This window comes from Pan paniscus, chromosome 15 (genome assembly GCF_029289425.2).
Source record: "Pan paniscus chromosome 15, NHGRI_mPanPan1-v2.0_pri, whole genome shotgun sequence".
NCBI lineage: Eukaryota > Metazoa > Chordata > Mammalia > Primates > Hominidae > Pan > Pan paniscus.
Window position 1 is genome coordinate 38,740,909 of NC_073264.2, and position 17,302 is coordinate 38,758,210.

Genomic DNA, 17,302 nt, shown 5'->3' on the forward strand with positions numbered 1-17,302 from the left:
TTTTTAGGTGAGGAAGTTGAGGCACATAAAGATTTGCTAACTTGCCAAGATAGGAGAGTTTGTAAGTGGTGAAGGCAGGGTGGGACCCCAGCCTTTCTGGTTCCATAGACTATGCTTTTAATCACCATTGCTGCACTGTCTTTCTGGCATACATCTCTCTCCCCTGCCTTTCTCTCCTCCATGGCTTCTGCTCACTGCCCATGAATCAGTTTCTGCCTGTGAATGTTTTGAGTTCTGCTTCCACCACAAACTCTTTTCTTCTCTCTCTCATCATGTCAGACTATCTCATATATCACTCGACAGTGTATATATGACTACTTTTGACTGAGGAACCTCATTATCTCTGGTCTGATAAACAGAGAGACATGACATCAGGACAAAATAGAACAACCTCTAAGGAATCAGCTGTAGGGAACAATATACTATGGAAATACACAATGGTAAGCAATCCAAGCCTTCCTGTGAAGTGGAGGTTTAATTGAAACCTGGTCATTTTTATCCTTTTGAAAATAGCTTTTAACTTTTTGGGTATCCTTACACAAGTTACTTAGTTATGTTTCTTTTTACTAGGTTCTTAACCTTCTTCTGAGGTTAAAAATTAAAATCCTAGTAGGTCTATGGTCATGTTCTTTGAGAAATCATCTAACTTGATGTATTGTTTGAAGATACCCAATTATATATTTCATAGATGTGTTTAATAGTGCTAGCTTAATCATATATATTTATGGTTACTCTGGAAATAACTATTAAAATAACTATCACACATATTAAATTATACCATATTGAAATGTGGTCTTCTATGGTAAAATAAGCAATGATTTCTGGATACTTGTTAGTTCCAACTTTCTTTCTAACCAGCTATGAAACCTTGGACAATTTCCAAATGTTTCCCTGAACATGTTGTATTAGCAACAGTTTCCTCCTCTATAAAAGTAAGGTTCCGTATTACCTCTGAGATCCTTTCCAAGTCTAAAATTATTTGCTTCTGTGATTTAATTTGTACTGTATGCTTCTTTATTTAGCAGATATCACACATAACATCAAATGTCTCTGTTCTAAGATAAAAACCAGTTTCCATTCATGGTCTTGGAGTTACTAAAACAAGGCTTAACTGTATCAGACTATAACTATTAAAAACACATTTAAACCAAACATAACAAGATCTCAAGGAGAGATAAAAGTGGTTTATCCACAATACTGGTTAAGAATAGCGCTTAGTGATGTGAACAGTGTGGTCTTTTCTTTGTCATTCTGAGTTACTAGATTAAGCTCTAATGAAACAATGTAGTTCATTTCTGTTACAGTCCCAACACAAGTGGCTGTCCTATTTAGATGGCATTGGTCAAGACTGATATCAAGATAGGTAACTATAAGACTAACCTTAGTTAACCAACCCATTTTTCAATCACGTAAGGTATAATAAAATACACTCTGATTATTCTGTGAACTTTGATTATTGTCATTAACTCTGTTATCAAATGATCATTTGATTCCATTATGTCACCTGGAATTATGTAATTTATATATAATGTATACAGTGGTATAAAAAGAAAATATGTATTTTGGAACAAACGGGTCTGAATTTCTATTTGAGTTCACTAGCTCTGTTATAATTAGAAATTACTTAAGCTTTATGAACCTATGTTTTATATCTTGCAAAATAGGGATAATAGGAACTACCTCATAGGTTGGTTATGAGAATAGACTATAGTAATATATTTTAAACACTCGAAAGAATGCCTAACTGATAGTAGGTGGTCAAAAAGTGGCATTGATTTGTAGTTAAGCATGGATGTTTTAAAGCGATATCATTATAGGCAGAAAGTTTGGGCATTTTAAAATAAAGTATGTAATTTTATTATCCATATATAACTTTATATAGCTATATATATCTATATATAGTGTAAATGCATACTTACCACAGGACTCAGCAATTTCACTCTTAGGTATTTACCCAAGAGAAGCAAAGTTATATTTCCACAAAAATGACCTCTATGTCGATATTTATAGCAGCTTTATTAGTAATTGCCAAAGAACTAGAAATCAGCCAAATGTCTAACAGTTAAGTGGATGTACAGATTGTGATATATTCATACAATTGAATACTACTCAGTGGTATAAAAGAATAAACTACCAGTACATGAAATAATATGGATGAATCTCAAAAAATTATGTTTAGGTAAAAGAAGCTAGACTCAAAAGACTGCATACTGTGTGATTCTATTTATATGACATTCTTAAAAAGGAAGAACTGTAGGGACAAAAATCACATCACTGATTGCCAGAGGCTGATTGTGAAAAGAAGGCATTGACTCCAATGTTGCACAAGGACCATTTGGGGGTAACAAGAATATTCTGTGTCAAGACTGGATAACTTTGTCAAAATTTACAGAACTATATAGTGAAAACGGGTAAATCTTTACCTTATATAAATTATGACTCAATAAGTCTGACATTGAAAAATCCATATGTGTACTTACTTGCATATATGTTTACTTTGATAAAATTTTACCTAAAATATGAGTATAAGAAGAAAAAGTGTTATACTTGTGTAAAATGTTTATACTATAGTAAAAGTATAAAATATACTTGTAAATAATGAACCCAAATTCATAGAAGTGTTTTTCTTTGGCGCTGGGAAGGAAGAAAGGGATGTGACTGATGAGTGTGATACGTGGAATGGGGTAGGGGATTTTTTTTTTTTCTTTTTTAGAGACAGGGTCTCACATTGTCGACCAGGCTGGAGTGCAATGGTGTGATCCTAGCTCACTGAAGCCTTGAATTCCTGGGCTCAAGCAATCCTCCTGCCTCAGCCTTCTGAGTAGCTGGGTCTATAGGTGCATGCCAGCACACCCAGCTAATTTTAAAAATTTTTGTGGAGATGAGGTCTTGCTATGTTGCCCAGGCTGATCTCAACCTCCTGGGCTGAAGTAATCCTCCCACCTTAGCTTGCCAAAGCACTGGGAAATGAGGCATGAGCTACCATATAGGCATGAGCCACTGTACCTGGCTGAATTTTTTTTTATGTGACGCAAAATAGCAATTTTTGAAAAACAAAAGCAAGGTGTGTATAACAGTGTGTATAAAGCGCTATCAATTTTGTAAATCAGGGTAATTTATTTGCAAGTATCTATATATGCTTATATATGTACAGACTATCTCTGGAAGGAGGTACAACGGACAGATAACTAGTAATCTCAAGAGAAGGGATTTGTAGTACTGAGGGTAGGAGGTGGGAGATTTACTTTACATTGTATATTCTCTTACACTGAGTTTTGTTAGTTTTTGTTTAATGCATGCATTTATTTTTGCAAGTATACACGTAAATGAATGCATGCAGTTTTTATAAAAGTAATTGCCAGAAATATGGGAATAGGATGCCTGAAAGAAAAACAGGAAAAATATCTTGTTTGTTAATTTCCTTGATATTTTTGATAAGAGATTTATTTTTGACATATAGTATGATAGGATTATATGATATAAATATCAATCTAGGAAATACTATAGAAGTAAAGAGCACATTTAAATTGGTTGAGTGTTTCAACAATGCATGCAACAGATACCCAACTCAGACTAGCCTAAGTCACCCTCCAACTTACCCCCCAACAAAGGATTTATCTACCCTGGAAGTCCAGGAAGCAGATCTGGATCTGTTTTCTGGCATATGTGAATCCAAGAGTAGAAATGATATCATCAGGACTTGGTTTTCTCCTGAGGCTAGTGGGATGCAGTACTTCAATTAGACAACCTGGATCTTATACCCGAGGTGATGGGGGATGAAGTTCATTGTAGCCACAGAGACTGAACAAGATCACTGTAGCATAGGGTAAGGGTATTTCTGAAAAAAGAAATGCTGCTGGATAAGCATATATCTGATAAAGTAAGGATATTGTAAAGCCAGAAAGTTTATAATAGCTTTGAACATAATCACTAGGGCCTAGGAAAAAAATTAGATACTGGGAATTAAGAAATTGAGTGAATTGAGTGAACTGTTATAAAGCAACCAAGTCTTCATAGTCAACTAAGTGTGGGAGGAGAAAGTGAAATTTTCAATAGTACCTTAAGCATGGGAATTTAAATTTATCACAGTCCCATTTTCATTATGAAAATTTCTAGGCAAAAACTACATTTCAGTGTTTTCCTACGAGAATTTTTGTTTTGTTGGTTGGTTTTGTTTTTGTTTTCTGTGCACAGGTACCAAGTAAAAGACTTCAAAACAATCATTTTATTTCAGCATTTGTACATACGTAGCACTGGCACATATTTATTTAGTAAAATCTCTATTACCCGTTCAGTATTTGATATTCCTTAAATGCATGTCTGAAGTCTGAAGTTTTTAAAGTTGAATGTGATATTTGTGATTCTTTTTGACCTGCCATTAGTCACAGTGGGTATCTGTGTCTTCTAAGTTACCATTTTAATCACATTTTATGGTATACTGAAAATTGGAAAAGCTTGCATTCTTTGACGTTAAGAATCAGCCATCTATTTTAATTTTAGATGCTTTTCCCTAGTTTTTTAGAATGTTTTATCTCTAATTATGGACTATGTCATGTTAAAGCACGCATTCAAACATCTTAAATTTAACTATAAAGTAACACTTGGATGGAATTTACCAGTTCAGAGAACAGATTAATCTTAATGCTAAAACTTACATGCAAAGGTCCAAACTGCTGCATGCTTTTAAAATTATTATCAAAATAGAAAAGTAGCATTCTGTAAAGTTCACTTTTATTACATTGATTAATTTTCCTATAATCAGGGTTTTACAATTTTTCTTATGACTTCTTATACAATGAAATAATTCCATTGAAATTATATGAATTCTGCAAAATTCTGAACCTGTGGCTCCAAACTTTCTATTACTTTTTAATTGTTGGTGGTGTCCTACTTTGTGAGGTTTGTGACAACAATTTGCTCTGTGTTACCTTTCAAACACCATTTAAAGCAAAGTGAAAGATAACCATTTTATGAAAATTTAACTTTGAATAAACAATACTAAAACCTGACTTACCAGTGCCAGATTTTCAAAGTTACTTGAAAACTGTTTTTGGTGTTGTTTGAAATCCTATGGGAATGATGGTGGGAGGGTGGCAAATTCTTTTTAAATTACTATGTTGAACCTCATTGAAAAAAACTGATTACCTGTTCTTTAAAACTCAAAAATTATAGCAGGAAGGAACAATAATGCCCCTTTAATAAAGTGTCACTAGCATTTAGGGTTGCTGCCATTCTCCCCTTTCGGGATTTGTTTTTCTCCCACAGAGAAGGAATTGAAAAGGTTAAATCATAACTGTAAGAATCAGTCTGTAGCCTGCCGTATTTTTTTCACATTCAATATCAAAGATGGCTTGACAACATATTTAGAATTTTCTGAGTTTTACTATTAATAAAGTTAAAAGAAAATCTAGTATGTTCAGGCAGTGGAGCCACATTAAATTTGTATGTGAAACACCCATTGTACTTATCTCTACTGTAGATATTGCTCTGAAACCCATGTTCCACTTTCTGAATTCTGTGTATAAAGTTAAACATTGCAGAAGGGCATATATCTGATGGTACAGTAAGGTTGAAGTTTAGTAATCAGCAAGATTGCTAAATTTAATATGTTCAAGTTTTTAGTGTTTGTATTATTAATGCCTTTAGACTATTTTCTGGTAACTTATGAGACACTGCTAAAAACATTCATAGGTTTTTTTTTTAACTGTCAGTAATTTAAGACTACTGTTCTTACTGTAGTACTGTATTTTATCATACCAAAATGAATACTGAATTTCTTAAAATATTAATTACTTTTAGGCAAATTTGTTATCTATGCAACAAGCCAGAGAAACTGCAGTTCAACAGTACAAAAAACTGGAAGAGGAAATCCAGACCCTTCGAGTTTACTACAGGTAAAATTCTTTTTAGCCTGGGGTTAAGTAAATATTGTTAGTTTGGGAAATGTTTCTACCTGATTTTACAATAGTGAATGAGGAAATATCTCAATGAAATTAAATATTATGCACTTAAAACATTTTTATAACTACAAAAAGATTCAGGCCTATAGTGTTTATTATTCTACCTCTTCTCTTTACTATATTTGGTAAAGTTTAAATTTCCACTTTCATTGTAACTATGAAATTTACATAATCCATTACCAGTTGTCTAAATGAAGCCTGGATAGCTGTTGAGCTATTTGCCCATCTAAATATCACCTCTAAAACAATCGTAAATATAAATATAAAATATACATATATTTATACTTATACATATAAATGTAATATATATTTAAATGTATATATTTTAAAACACACATGAGTAGCAATAATAATAACCTTTCATGTATTTTAATATGACAAACTTATTAATTTATGTTACAGGAGTATTCACAACTACCCCATAACATAAATTAATAAGGTAGGTATTTTTTAATGAAAATGAATAGAAATGTCAGAATGCATCTCTTATAGTAATGGTAAACTTTTGTTTCAGGTTTGTATGTGAGAAAGAGAAAAAAGATTGTGTATTGGGTTATGTGTAAAACACATATTCATACAGTGGATCATGGTAGAAAACATTGAAAAAACACACCGATGCACAATGCCATGTATATTCTTTCATTACTAAGTTTAAAAAATCCTCAAGTCTGAAATGTAGGAATTCACTAAGGGTGCTGTTAAGTTTTTGAAAGATTTTTGTTTTAATTTGGACCTTTTCTCAGAATAAAGTTAAAATGCATAAAATGCCATTAAATCAAAATAAGTTTTACTGAAGTACAATTAAGAAAATATTATGTCATGATATATCACGATATACATGCATCATTATTAATGGATAAAATAACTAGATCTAGCAGCAAGTCCATTAACAACTTTAGTTTCAAGCCAGTGATGACTGTAAGTGGTATTTTTGGATAACTGCAAATGCTGAAATGTGACATGAAAATACCAGTGATTTCTATGGGTGCAAACTCTCAAGAACCACTGATATTACTACTGCAATTTGTTGCTCATGTTCATAATTGTAGCAAATACTGTAGTTCCATGAGAGTTGGTGAAAATAAAGATATAATTCTTTCCCATCCCCAAGTTGAGCACTCCTGCTTTGGAGCAATATTACTAACATCTGCAGTAGTTGCCTATTGTTACGGGTTGAATTATGCCCCCCAAAAAGGTTATACTGATGTCCTAACCCCTGCTATCTGAGAATGTGATTTTATTTTTAAATAGGGTTTGTACAGAGGTAATCAAATTAAAATAAAGTCAGTAGGGTGGGCTCTAATCCACTACTAGTGGTGTCCCCATAAAAAGGGGAAATTATGGACACAGAGACAGACATGCACAGAGGGAAGACAATCTGAAGACACACAGGGAGAAGACTGCCATGTATCTACAAGCCAAGGAGTGCCAACAATTGCTGGCAAACACCAAACACTAGAAGAGGCAAGGAAGGACTCTCCTTTACAGTTGTCAGAAAGAACATAGCCCAGCCGACACCTGATTCCAGACTTCTATAGTTTCCAGAACTATGTGATATTAAATATCTGTTGTTTTAAGCCACACAGTTTGTGGTACTTTGTTATGGCTGTCCTTGGAAACTAATGCAGTTATCAAACATCAAGTATGTTTGGTTGGTCACTGACTGTTGGGAATCATTTGCTTTTGCAATTAGAATTAGTGTCTATAAGTGGGCATACAGGTAATGAAAACCCTGATGGTGAATGAATACATCCTACCAACCTACTTTATTTTGGACTATAAAATGAATATTACACTCTTTCCTCTGTCTTTTACACCAATGACTCTGAACTGTAGCTGCCATTAGAATAACCTGATGGCCTCTAAAAATTCTGACACTTAGCCCACCCCATGCTGATTACATCAGTGTGTTTTTAAAGCTCTCTAGAAAATTCCTTTATGCAGCCAAGTTTGAGAGCTGATGTTCTACATGCATATTTCAGTTAGCTGCATTAAATTAGGATCTCTTCTTGGTAAAGTAATAAAGAGGCAGATATTAAACCAATTATGAACACATGAATGCCATGTGGTTTGTGCCCTGACCATGGACATTGCAATGTGGTAATTAGTAGATTCATCTTATTGATGGGGGAGGTTTTTATGGAACATTCTCCAGTAACATTTATGGGACAAGACAGTAGGTGCTCTGTTGATGAAGTGACAGTGTCAGAGAATTCCAAGAGGTATATGATAATGTTGCATGAACTGACATTACTTCCTAACAAGCAAACCTTGATGCCAGTTCCTGAAGCTCCTTCTCTGCTGAATTGTGGAAGGTGATTGAATCATTTTTGAAAATCATAAAGCTAAAATTCTTGTTTTTCAAATACTCTTTAAAATCTACATGAGTCTAGTAGGATTATATGATCTCTTCTAAATAGAGATTAGTAATTATTGGTTCAAAGATATGCTTCACAACTACTTTTCTCACTGCTACTTAAAAAAAATTTATGGTGATGTAATAAAGCCACTGGGATTTGCAATTAGACAGCCATGACATGTGTGGTCGTGTATAAATGAACCTCACCAAGCTCCTTTCCTTTCTTTAAAATGAGAGTAATAGTACCTACTTATAGGGTTGTTTTAGGTATATTCAGTTCTTAGCACAGTGTTTGGTTTATTGTTATTGATCAACCAATGTTAAGATATATTTCTTTTTAAAACAAAAGATCATTGAGGTAGGAGTAGAACCAAAAAATATATCACTGAAACCAAAGAAGATTTCCCATAGGAAAAAAGAGTCAAATGTTACTAAGTGGTTAACTATGATAAGGACCAAAGGTATCCTTTACATTGGAAATTCGGTGGCCATTAGTGACTTCCACAGAGTAGTTTAGTCAACAGAGTATTAGATATAGACATCAGTTTTCTGTGAATTGAGGAGTAATTAGGAGGTAAAGAAGCATAGCAATTTGGACAATAGAGCAGTCCTTGAAGAAACTTGAGTAAGAAAGGTGGTAATGATGATTGAGAAGAGAGGAAACGTAGGTTAAGGATTTTTGTTTTTGAAAAATAGCAAATACTTGAGTATATTTATGGCTAATTTGAGGAAGCCAAAATAAAGAATTCTTATACAGCAAGATTCCAGAGGAGGTAGGAAGGGATGGAATTTAGAATATCTGCAGAAAAGTTCACCTTGAACAAAAAGCTGGCCAAATTGTGATCAGAGACAGGAGTAAAGGAATTAAGAATAGATGTATTTGTAAATTTGAGGCCACAATTAGTATTAACCACACCTCCAACCCCCTACATAAAGTAGGGGTCAGTGTTGGCTTCCAAACATGAGAGGGTGGGCAGATCACCTGAGGTCAGGAGTTCAAGACCACCCTGGCCAACATGACGAAACCCTGTCTCTACTAAAAATACAAAAAATTAGCCAGGTGTAGTGGCGGACACCTGTAATCCCAGCTACTCAGGAGGCTGAGGCAGGAGAATCACTTGAACCTGGGAGGTGGAGGTTGCAGTGAGCCAAGATTGCACCATTGCACTCCAGCCTGGGCAACAAGAGTGAAACTCTGTCTCAAAATATACATATATATATATATATATATATATATATATATATGTATGTATGTATATATGTGTGTATATATATGTATATATGTGTGTATATATGTATATATGTGTGTATATATATGTGTGTGTGTATATATATATATATACACAAGTATGTATAATTCAAGAGCTGAAGAGACAGGAGATTGAAGTTGGAAAGTGGAATGTTACTATTTAAGTGAAATGCTTAAATGAAGTGAAGCACTCAGTTCTGAGCATGACCCAAAAACAGATAAATCGTACATATTGAATGAAGATATATCATAAGAAGAGACCTGCACAATGTGTGATGCATGGAAGAATGTTTGGTATCCACTCAAAAATTTAAGGGAAGTTGCGTCTTCCAGGGAGATTCCATGTTTCTCCTAAAACAAAAAGATACAGAGAACTTTCCTGCATCGCTGATGGGAATGTAAATTGATGCAGTCACTGTGGCAGACAATTTGGTGGTTCCTCAAAGGTCAAACACAGAATTACCATATGATCTAGCAAGCCCACTCCTAGGTATATACCCAAAAGAATTGAAAGTAAGGACAAGCAGTTACTGTACACCGATGTTTATGAAGGAGGCTGGCGGATCACTTGAGTCCAGGAGTTCAAGACCAGCCTGGGCAACATGACCAAACCCCATCTCTACAAAAAATACAAAATTTAGCAAGGCATGGTGTGTGCCTGTAATCCCAGCTACTCAGGAGGCTGAGGTGGGAGGATCACTTGAGCCCAAGAGGCAGAGGTTGCCGTGGGTGGAGATCACACCAGTGTACTCCAGCCTGGGAAACAGAGTGAGACTCTGTCTCCCCAGTTTTTTTCTTCTTTACTAATTAGTGATACTGGCCTTTTTTTTAAAAAGTGGGTTTTTTTCCAAAAATCTTTTTTTTTTTTTTCTGGTTTAGTGTAAGAGCTACTGCTGGTAAAAACATTCCATTCCCTTGTATGGAAATAAGGAAAATGGAAATATGGAAATACAGGTTTATGAGTTTCTTTATTCTGTTTGTTTCCTTTGAGTTTTAGAATATTTTGAGTGCTAAGAAAATGAAGTGTTGGTCTTTTGTTTCTTTTGGCAGTTAGGAGCAGTGGCCAGTGAGATGGGAGGGTAGAGATATTAAACTTACCACTGTAGCTGATAGCTCTTTTGCATTAAAACAGAAAAGATAGCAGGAGAGGACTAACAATACAAAGATTTAAAATAAATTCCACATATTATAAAAGTGCTATTAGTAAATATTAGTACCTCCTGATTGCTATAGCAAATGCTAAATCCATTTGCAACACTTTCATTAATCTAAATCTAGACAGTTTCATCAAGAAAGAATCTTAAACTTGTAGGGATTAGATTTGTATTTAGTAATGATTTTTTTCCTGTTGTTATAAACCTGTAGTGCTGCATTCCTAAGTTCAGGAGGCATAATAATAACAAACTCTTTTCTAATTGAGGGAATGCCTGTTTCAATGTTTGCTGATTTTATAGTGCTTCCTTATATTTCCTTTCACTTAAAGAAAGTGTAAATTAAAGTGTTTAGACAAGAATTAGACCTTGTTGTTTGGCGCCAGTAGTATAGGATTTATTATACATATTATAATTAACAAGTCAGTGTGTTTTAAATTTTTATTATATTTTGTGTGATTCCATGTGTGAATTTGTAATGCCATTCAGAATATGGTAAAGTTGACATTTTAGAACAAAAATGTTGAAGAGAATTCTTCACTTTTTAAGGTAATTTGTTTCCTATGATTGAACTAGTATTTTTTGATAATAATTATATGAAATACTTACGTGTTTAACATAGTGAAAAGTGGGATAAACATTAACCCTACTTACTGGGTTTGTAGTGTACATTTAAAAGTCATAGAAACCATAAAGATAGAGGCCAGATGAAATATACACAAAAAGAAAGTAAAATTCTTTATTTTTTTCTATATTACTTTAGTAAATTTTGTTCAGTATAGGTCCTTTTCTCTTTATATACTTTTTTTGGTCTGTGTATATACTGTCCTTAACAGTCAGAAATACTGCTGACTGTCACTAGAATCCATGGGGTTTTTTTGTTTTGTTTTAATGGTAGTGATAGTTTTTTACTGGACCATATGCTTTCTTGGTCAGAACTACGAGTTGATAAGAAAAGTCACTGGTGATTATAGCATGCAAACTATAGCCATGAAGCAATATTTTTCTCAATGCAAATCCCTCGTCAAGAGTGGGGTTGAACACTCGATCCTGACCTCGTTAGTTGTATATTCTAATCAGTGGTGTCAATTGGCCTACCCGGTGACATAAATTTTTTTATCACACCTCTGTTTTCTCTAATAATTAACTATCTATAGAGCTACATTATGGTACCATACTGCAACAGCTGTGATTAAAAAGAACACAAGAAGACTTGAATTACACTTCCATCTTTGGCATTAATCAGATTTTTTTTTTATTACCGTAGACAAGTTTCAACTTTGCTTGATTTCAGCTTCTTTAATTTTGACGTGAAAAGCTTTTTCTACTTCTCACATTTTATGAAATTTGTTACCCCTTTATATGGTAGATTAAATTTTTATTTAGTAACATTTAAAGTCAAACAGTCTTTTTATGCCATTAAGTTGTGTCTATTTTCAGGGCCTTTAAATTTAAAAATTTACAGCTGGCTTCACTGTTCAAGTCACTATATATATATTTATTGGTGACTCTGGAATGTAAAACAAAAAGAAAATTAAAATAGTTTTTTTTTTTTTAAAAAGTATACATTTTCTGTATGTCCAGTGATTTGGACTATATTTATTAAGCATTCGTCTCTTCTTCCTCTCAACTTATAGAATATGGCATTTACTAAGCTACTTCTGAATGTTGATTGCCTCACCTGTAAACAGCAATAGTATCTAACCTGCTTAATATGAAAATCAGTGAGATGATACATCTGAATGTTTTTGAAAACTGTGAAGCACTGTGCAAAGGAGATATATTAATAAATGTAATTTATAAAATCACTTACAAATGTTTGCTGTCTTGAGACATAAGACAATTAAATTAGTAAAGAGGCTATTGCTACTGAAGTAAATTTGTATCTTCTATAGCTTTCTATCCAGAAGGACGTTTTTTGGCATTATCAGTTTTCACAATTTTCTGCACCTTATTCAACACAGTAAGTTATAAGAATAAAACTAAATTTCAACATGTATAGCTCTCAATTGCTAATTGTTATTCTACAAAGTGACTCAACCTCCTTTTAAGAGCATTTAACAAAATATTTTGTCACTTAATGGTTGTGCCTAGCAAAGGACCCAGAGTTTGTATTAGAATGGGCTTGCTAATTATAGGTCCTGGAATTTGATGTTTCTAAACGTTGTTTCTATTAGCTTGAGAAAAATATAGTTTTATATTTTGTTAGATTAAAAAAGTGCAGTGTTTCCCTTGGTCTTGGCACTCAGAATCACTATTATTATAGGTCCACAGGTGGCAATTGCCTCCTACATAGGTAATCTTTGATTCATCGCTTTCTTAAATTTAATTTATAACGAGCTTTTGCTAGATTTTTCCTTGCAATCATTGTCACTTTTGCCTTTTCCTACTTAGACTACACCTGAATAATTTCATGCCCAAGCTTTTTTTGCTACTTTGTTTACTTGTCTTCTCCATCCTTACTTCTCTTAAGATTCCTGAAACTTTATTTTCACCCTCTGATTCAGCCATCAATAGTATTTAACAATACCACATTACATATATAATAAAGTCCGAACTCTTTAACGTAACGTTCATGAACTTCCTTGATATTGCTGCCATCTCTGTTTCTTTTTTTTTTTTTTTTTTTTTTTTGAGACAGAGTCTTGCTCTGTCGCCCAGGCTGGAGTGCAGTGGCGCGATCTCAGCTCACTGCAAGCTCCACCTCCCAGGTTCACACCATTCTCCTGCCTTAGCCTCCCAAGTAGCTGGGACTACAGGCACCTGCCACCATACCTGGCTAATTTTTTTTTTTTTTTTTTGTACTTTTAGTAGGAATGGGGTTTCACCCTGTTAGCCAGGATGGTCTCGGTCTCCTGACCTCGTGATCCGCTCGCCTCAGCCTCCCAAAGTGCTGGGATTACAGGCGTGAGCCACTGCGCCCGGCCCTGTTTCTAGTTTAGTATTTCACCAATCATCTTTTTGCTTCCCAGTTTCATTCATATTTGTGTCACTGGTATACTGCTTCACACATAGTAAGCGCTCAACAAATATTTGTTACACTGAATTGACTATTTTGTGCACTCCCAAAATGGATTGTTCAATATTCCATGGACACACCCAACAATTTCCCACTTCAGTGCTTTCTCATGTCGTCATTTCCTCCTGGACTACTCCATCTCTGCCTATCCCATTTTTATTGAGGCTTCACATCATAATTTAAGTAACAGCTATTCTATTAATCCTTTTCTAATCTTGTCCGTTAGAAGTGATCTCACTATGTAAAATTCCTACCATAGTTATTCACAGTGGCTCTCTCGCAATACATACCTCATGCCTTCTTGTCCAATAGTTGTACGAATATGTGTCTTAACTCCCCTACTAGTGCTTCTGTTCTTTATGTATAGCAAGACTTTAGTAAATATATGTCCACAAATGAATAAACAATCAAAGTTAACACTAGATTGAAAGTTTATTCAGATGTAAAGTGTCTCCTGCACAATGTTTTTTTGTGTGCATTGCATATAATAAGAACTCATTGATAAATGTGTAAATGAATGAATGATTTTAGATGACATGAACCTAGTCCAGCATGTAGGTTAGTTATTTACATGGATGTGGGTCAAAATGGTGTCTCCATATAATAAAGCAAATATATCACCTACCAAAAAAATTTCTTTTTTTTTTAGACCTACAGTGTTCATATTTGAAAACTATCATTGGAAACATTTGTTTGGATTTTACCTTTCTTAAAATTTAGAATTAAAAAAAACTTAGGAAATAGTATCATTATCTACTGTTCATTGCAGCATTATTCTTAGAATGAAAAAATAAAATATTTTCCGTGGTTGCTTTGTTTGGTCTGCATATCATTGGAAAAAATATATTAAATTCATTGCCAAAATGAGATCTAGGAGATCTGGCAATGTGGGACCCTTAGGATTATAGTATGACATGTTTATTATTCAGGGTTCTTCAGAGAAAGAGAACCAATAGACTGTATATAAATAGGGCAAGAGATTCATTTTAAGAAGTTGGCTCAAACAATTGTGGGGCCTGGCAAGTCTGAAAATCTCAGAGCAAGCCATCGGGCTGGAAAACCAGTGAAGGGCTGATGTTGTACTTTTAAAAATTTTTTATTTTTGACTCAGGGTCTCGCTCTGTTTCCTAGGCTGGAGTGCAGTGGTGCAATCATAGCTCACTGCAGCCTCAAACTCCCATGCTGAAATGATCCTCCTGCCTCAGCCTCCTGAGTAGCTAGGACTACAGGCACATGCCACCATGCCTAATTTTTTTTTTTAATTATACTTTCAGTTCTGGGATACATGTGCAGAGTGCAGGTTTGTTACACAGGTATACATGTACCATGGTGGTTTGCTGCACCCATCAACCCATCATCTACATTAGGTATTTCTCCTAATGCTATCCCTCCCCTTGCCCCCCAACCTCCAACAGGCCCCGGTGTGTGATGGTCCCCTTCCTGTGTCCATGTGTTCTCATTGTTCAACTTCCACTTATGAGTGAGAACTTGCAGTGTTTGGTTTTCTGTTCCTGTGTTAGTTTGCTGAGAATGATGGTCTCCAGCTTCAACAATGTCCCTGCAAAGGACATGAACTCATTCTTGTTTGTTTGTTTTTTTGAGACCAACTCTCGATCTGTTGCCCAGGCTGGAGTGCAGTGGCGTGATCTCAGCTCACTGCAACCTCTGCCTCCCAGGTTCAAGTGATTCTTCTGCCTCAGCCTCCCAAGTAGCTGGGATTACAGGTGCCTGCCACCATGCCCGGCTAATTTTTGTATTTTTAGTAGAGACAGGGTTTCACCATGTTGGCCAGGCTGGTCTCAAACTCCTTATCTCAGGTGATCCACCTGCCTCGGCCTCCCAGAGTGCCAGGATTACAGGCATGAGCCACTGCACCCGACCCTGAACTCACTCTTCTTTATGGCTGCATAGTATTCCATGGTGTATATGTGCTACATTTTCTTTATCCAGTCTATCATTGATGGGCATTTGGGTTGGTTCTAAGTGTTTCCTATTGTGAATAGTGCCGCAATAAACATACGTGTGCATGTGTCTTTATCATTAAATGATTTATAATCCTTTGGGTATATACCCAGTAATGGGATCGCTGGATCAAATGGTATTTCTGGTTCTAGATCCTAGAGGAATCACCACACTGTTTTCCAAAATGGTTGAACTAATTTACACTCCCACCAACAGTGTAAAAGCATTCCTATTTCTCCACATCCTCTCCAGCATCTGTTGTTTCCTGGCTTTTTAACGATCACCATTCTAACTGGCGTGAGATGGTATCTGACTGTGGTTTTGATTTGCATTTCTCTAATGACCAATGGTGATGAGCTTTTTTTCATATGTTTGTTGGCCACATAAGTGTCTTCTTTTGAGAAGTGTCTGTTCATATCCTTCGCTCATTTTTTGATGAGGTTGTTTTTTTTCTTGTAAATTTGTTTAAGTTCCTTGTAGGTTCTGGATATTAGCCCTTTGTTAGATGGATAGATTGCAAAAATTTTCTCCCAAAAATATGGAATGCTTCACGAATTTGTCTGTCATCCTTGCATAGGGGCCATGCTAATCTTCTCTGTATGGTTCTAATTTTAGTATATGTACCCAAGGTGAGCACTAATTTAAAAAAAAAATAGAGGCAAGGTCTCACTATGTTGCCCAGGCTAGTCTTGAACTCCTGAGCTCAAGCAATCCTGTCGCCTCGACTTCCCAGTGTTGGGATTACAGGTGTGAGCCACCGTACTTAGCAGATGTTGTGGCCTTGAGTCTCAAGATGCAGAATTTCTTCTTCCTTAGGGGATCTCTGTCTTCCACTGATTGGATAAGGTCTACTCATAATTATAGAGGCCATCTATTGTGCTCAAAGTCTACTGATTGAACATGTTAATCACAGCAAAAAAAAAAAAAAAAAAAAAACCTTCACAGCAACATCTAGATTGCTGTTTGATCAAATATCTCATTACCATAGCCTAGCCAAGTTGACACATAAAATTAACCATCACACGTGCATTTCAACAATTGACTAGGGCCAGGTAAAAATTACCCTCTCTAAAAGGGGCATGCACTTGCCATTTCACCACACTTTCTATTCCACCTACTTTGTGAATTTAAAGTCATCTTCCTCAACCCTGTAGGTATTTAATTTTGTGACCCCAGATGTATGTTGTGATATTACTTATAAAATGGATGTTTGTACACGTATACATATACTCTGGCCCCTGGCTACCTCTCTAACCTTATTTCTTAACATGTTTCTACTCTTGGTTCACTCCAGCCACACTAGGTTCCTTAATAACTCAAATATTCTAGGTGTGCTCCCATCCCAGGGCCCTGCCATGTGTTTTCTCTGCCTGGAGTGTTCTACCCCCGGAATGTCACATGAGTCTGTTCCTTTACTTTGTTCAACTTCCTGCTTCAATGTCACAAGATCACACTATCTAAAATAGTGTACCCTCTTACTACATCACTCTATTTGTTACCCTCCTTTATTATTATTTTTTTTCATAATAGACATGCTTACATGACACTATACTGTATTAGTGGATTGTCCTTTAGGATTTTTTTTTTTTTAACCGCTGAATC

The 17,302-nt window shown here is 35.1% G+C and overlaps 1 protein-coding gene and 1 non-coding gene across 51 annotated transcripts in view; one reads left to right on the forward strand and one right to left on the reverse strand.

Moving 5' to 3' along the window:
- MIPOL1 (mirror-image polydactyly 1) overlaps positions 1–17,302 on the forward strand; it is a 387,061-nt gene that overhangs the window by 226,304 nt on the left and 143,455 nt on the right. For all 50 annotated transcript variants that reach the window (XM_063596040.1, XM_008957156.6, XM_034937464.4 and 47 more), the window contains one exon: positions 5,800–5,894. In XM_063596040.1, coding sequence (XP_063452110.1) covers positions 5,800–5,894 — 95 coding nt within the window. The remainder of the gene's footprint in view (positions 1–5,799; positions 5,895–17,302) is intronic.
- On the reverse strand, positions 16,233–16,337 carry LOC112437145 (U6 spliceosomal RNA). The gene has a single exon (XR_003025795.1). It is a non-coding gene; the product is annotated as a U6 spliceosomal RNA (small nuclear RNA).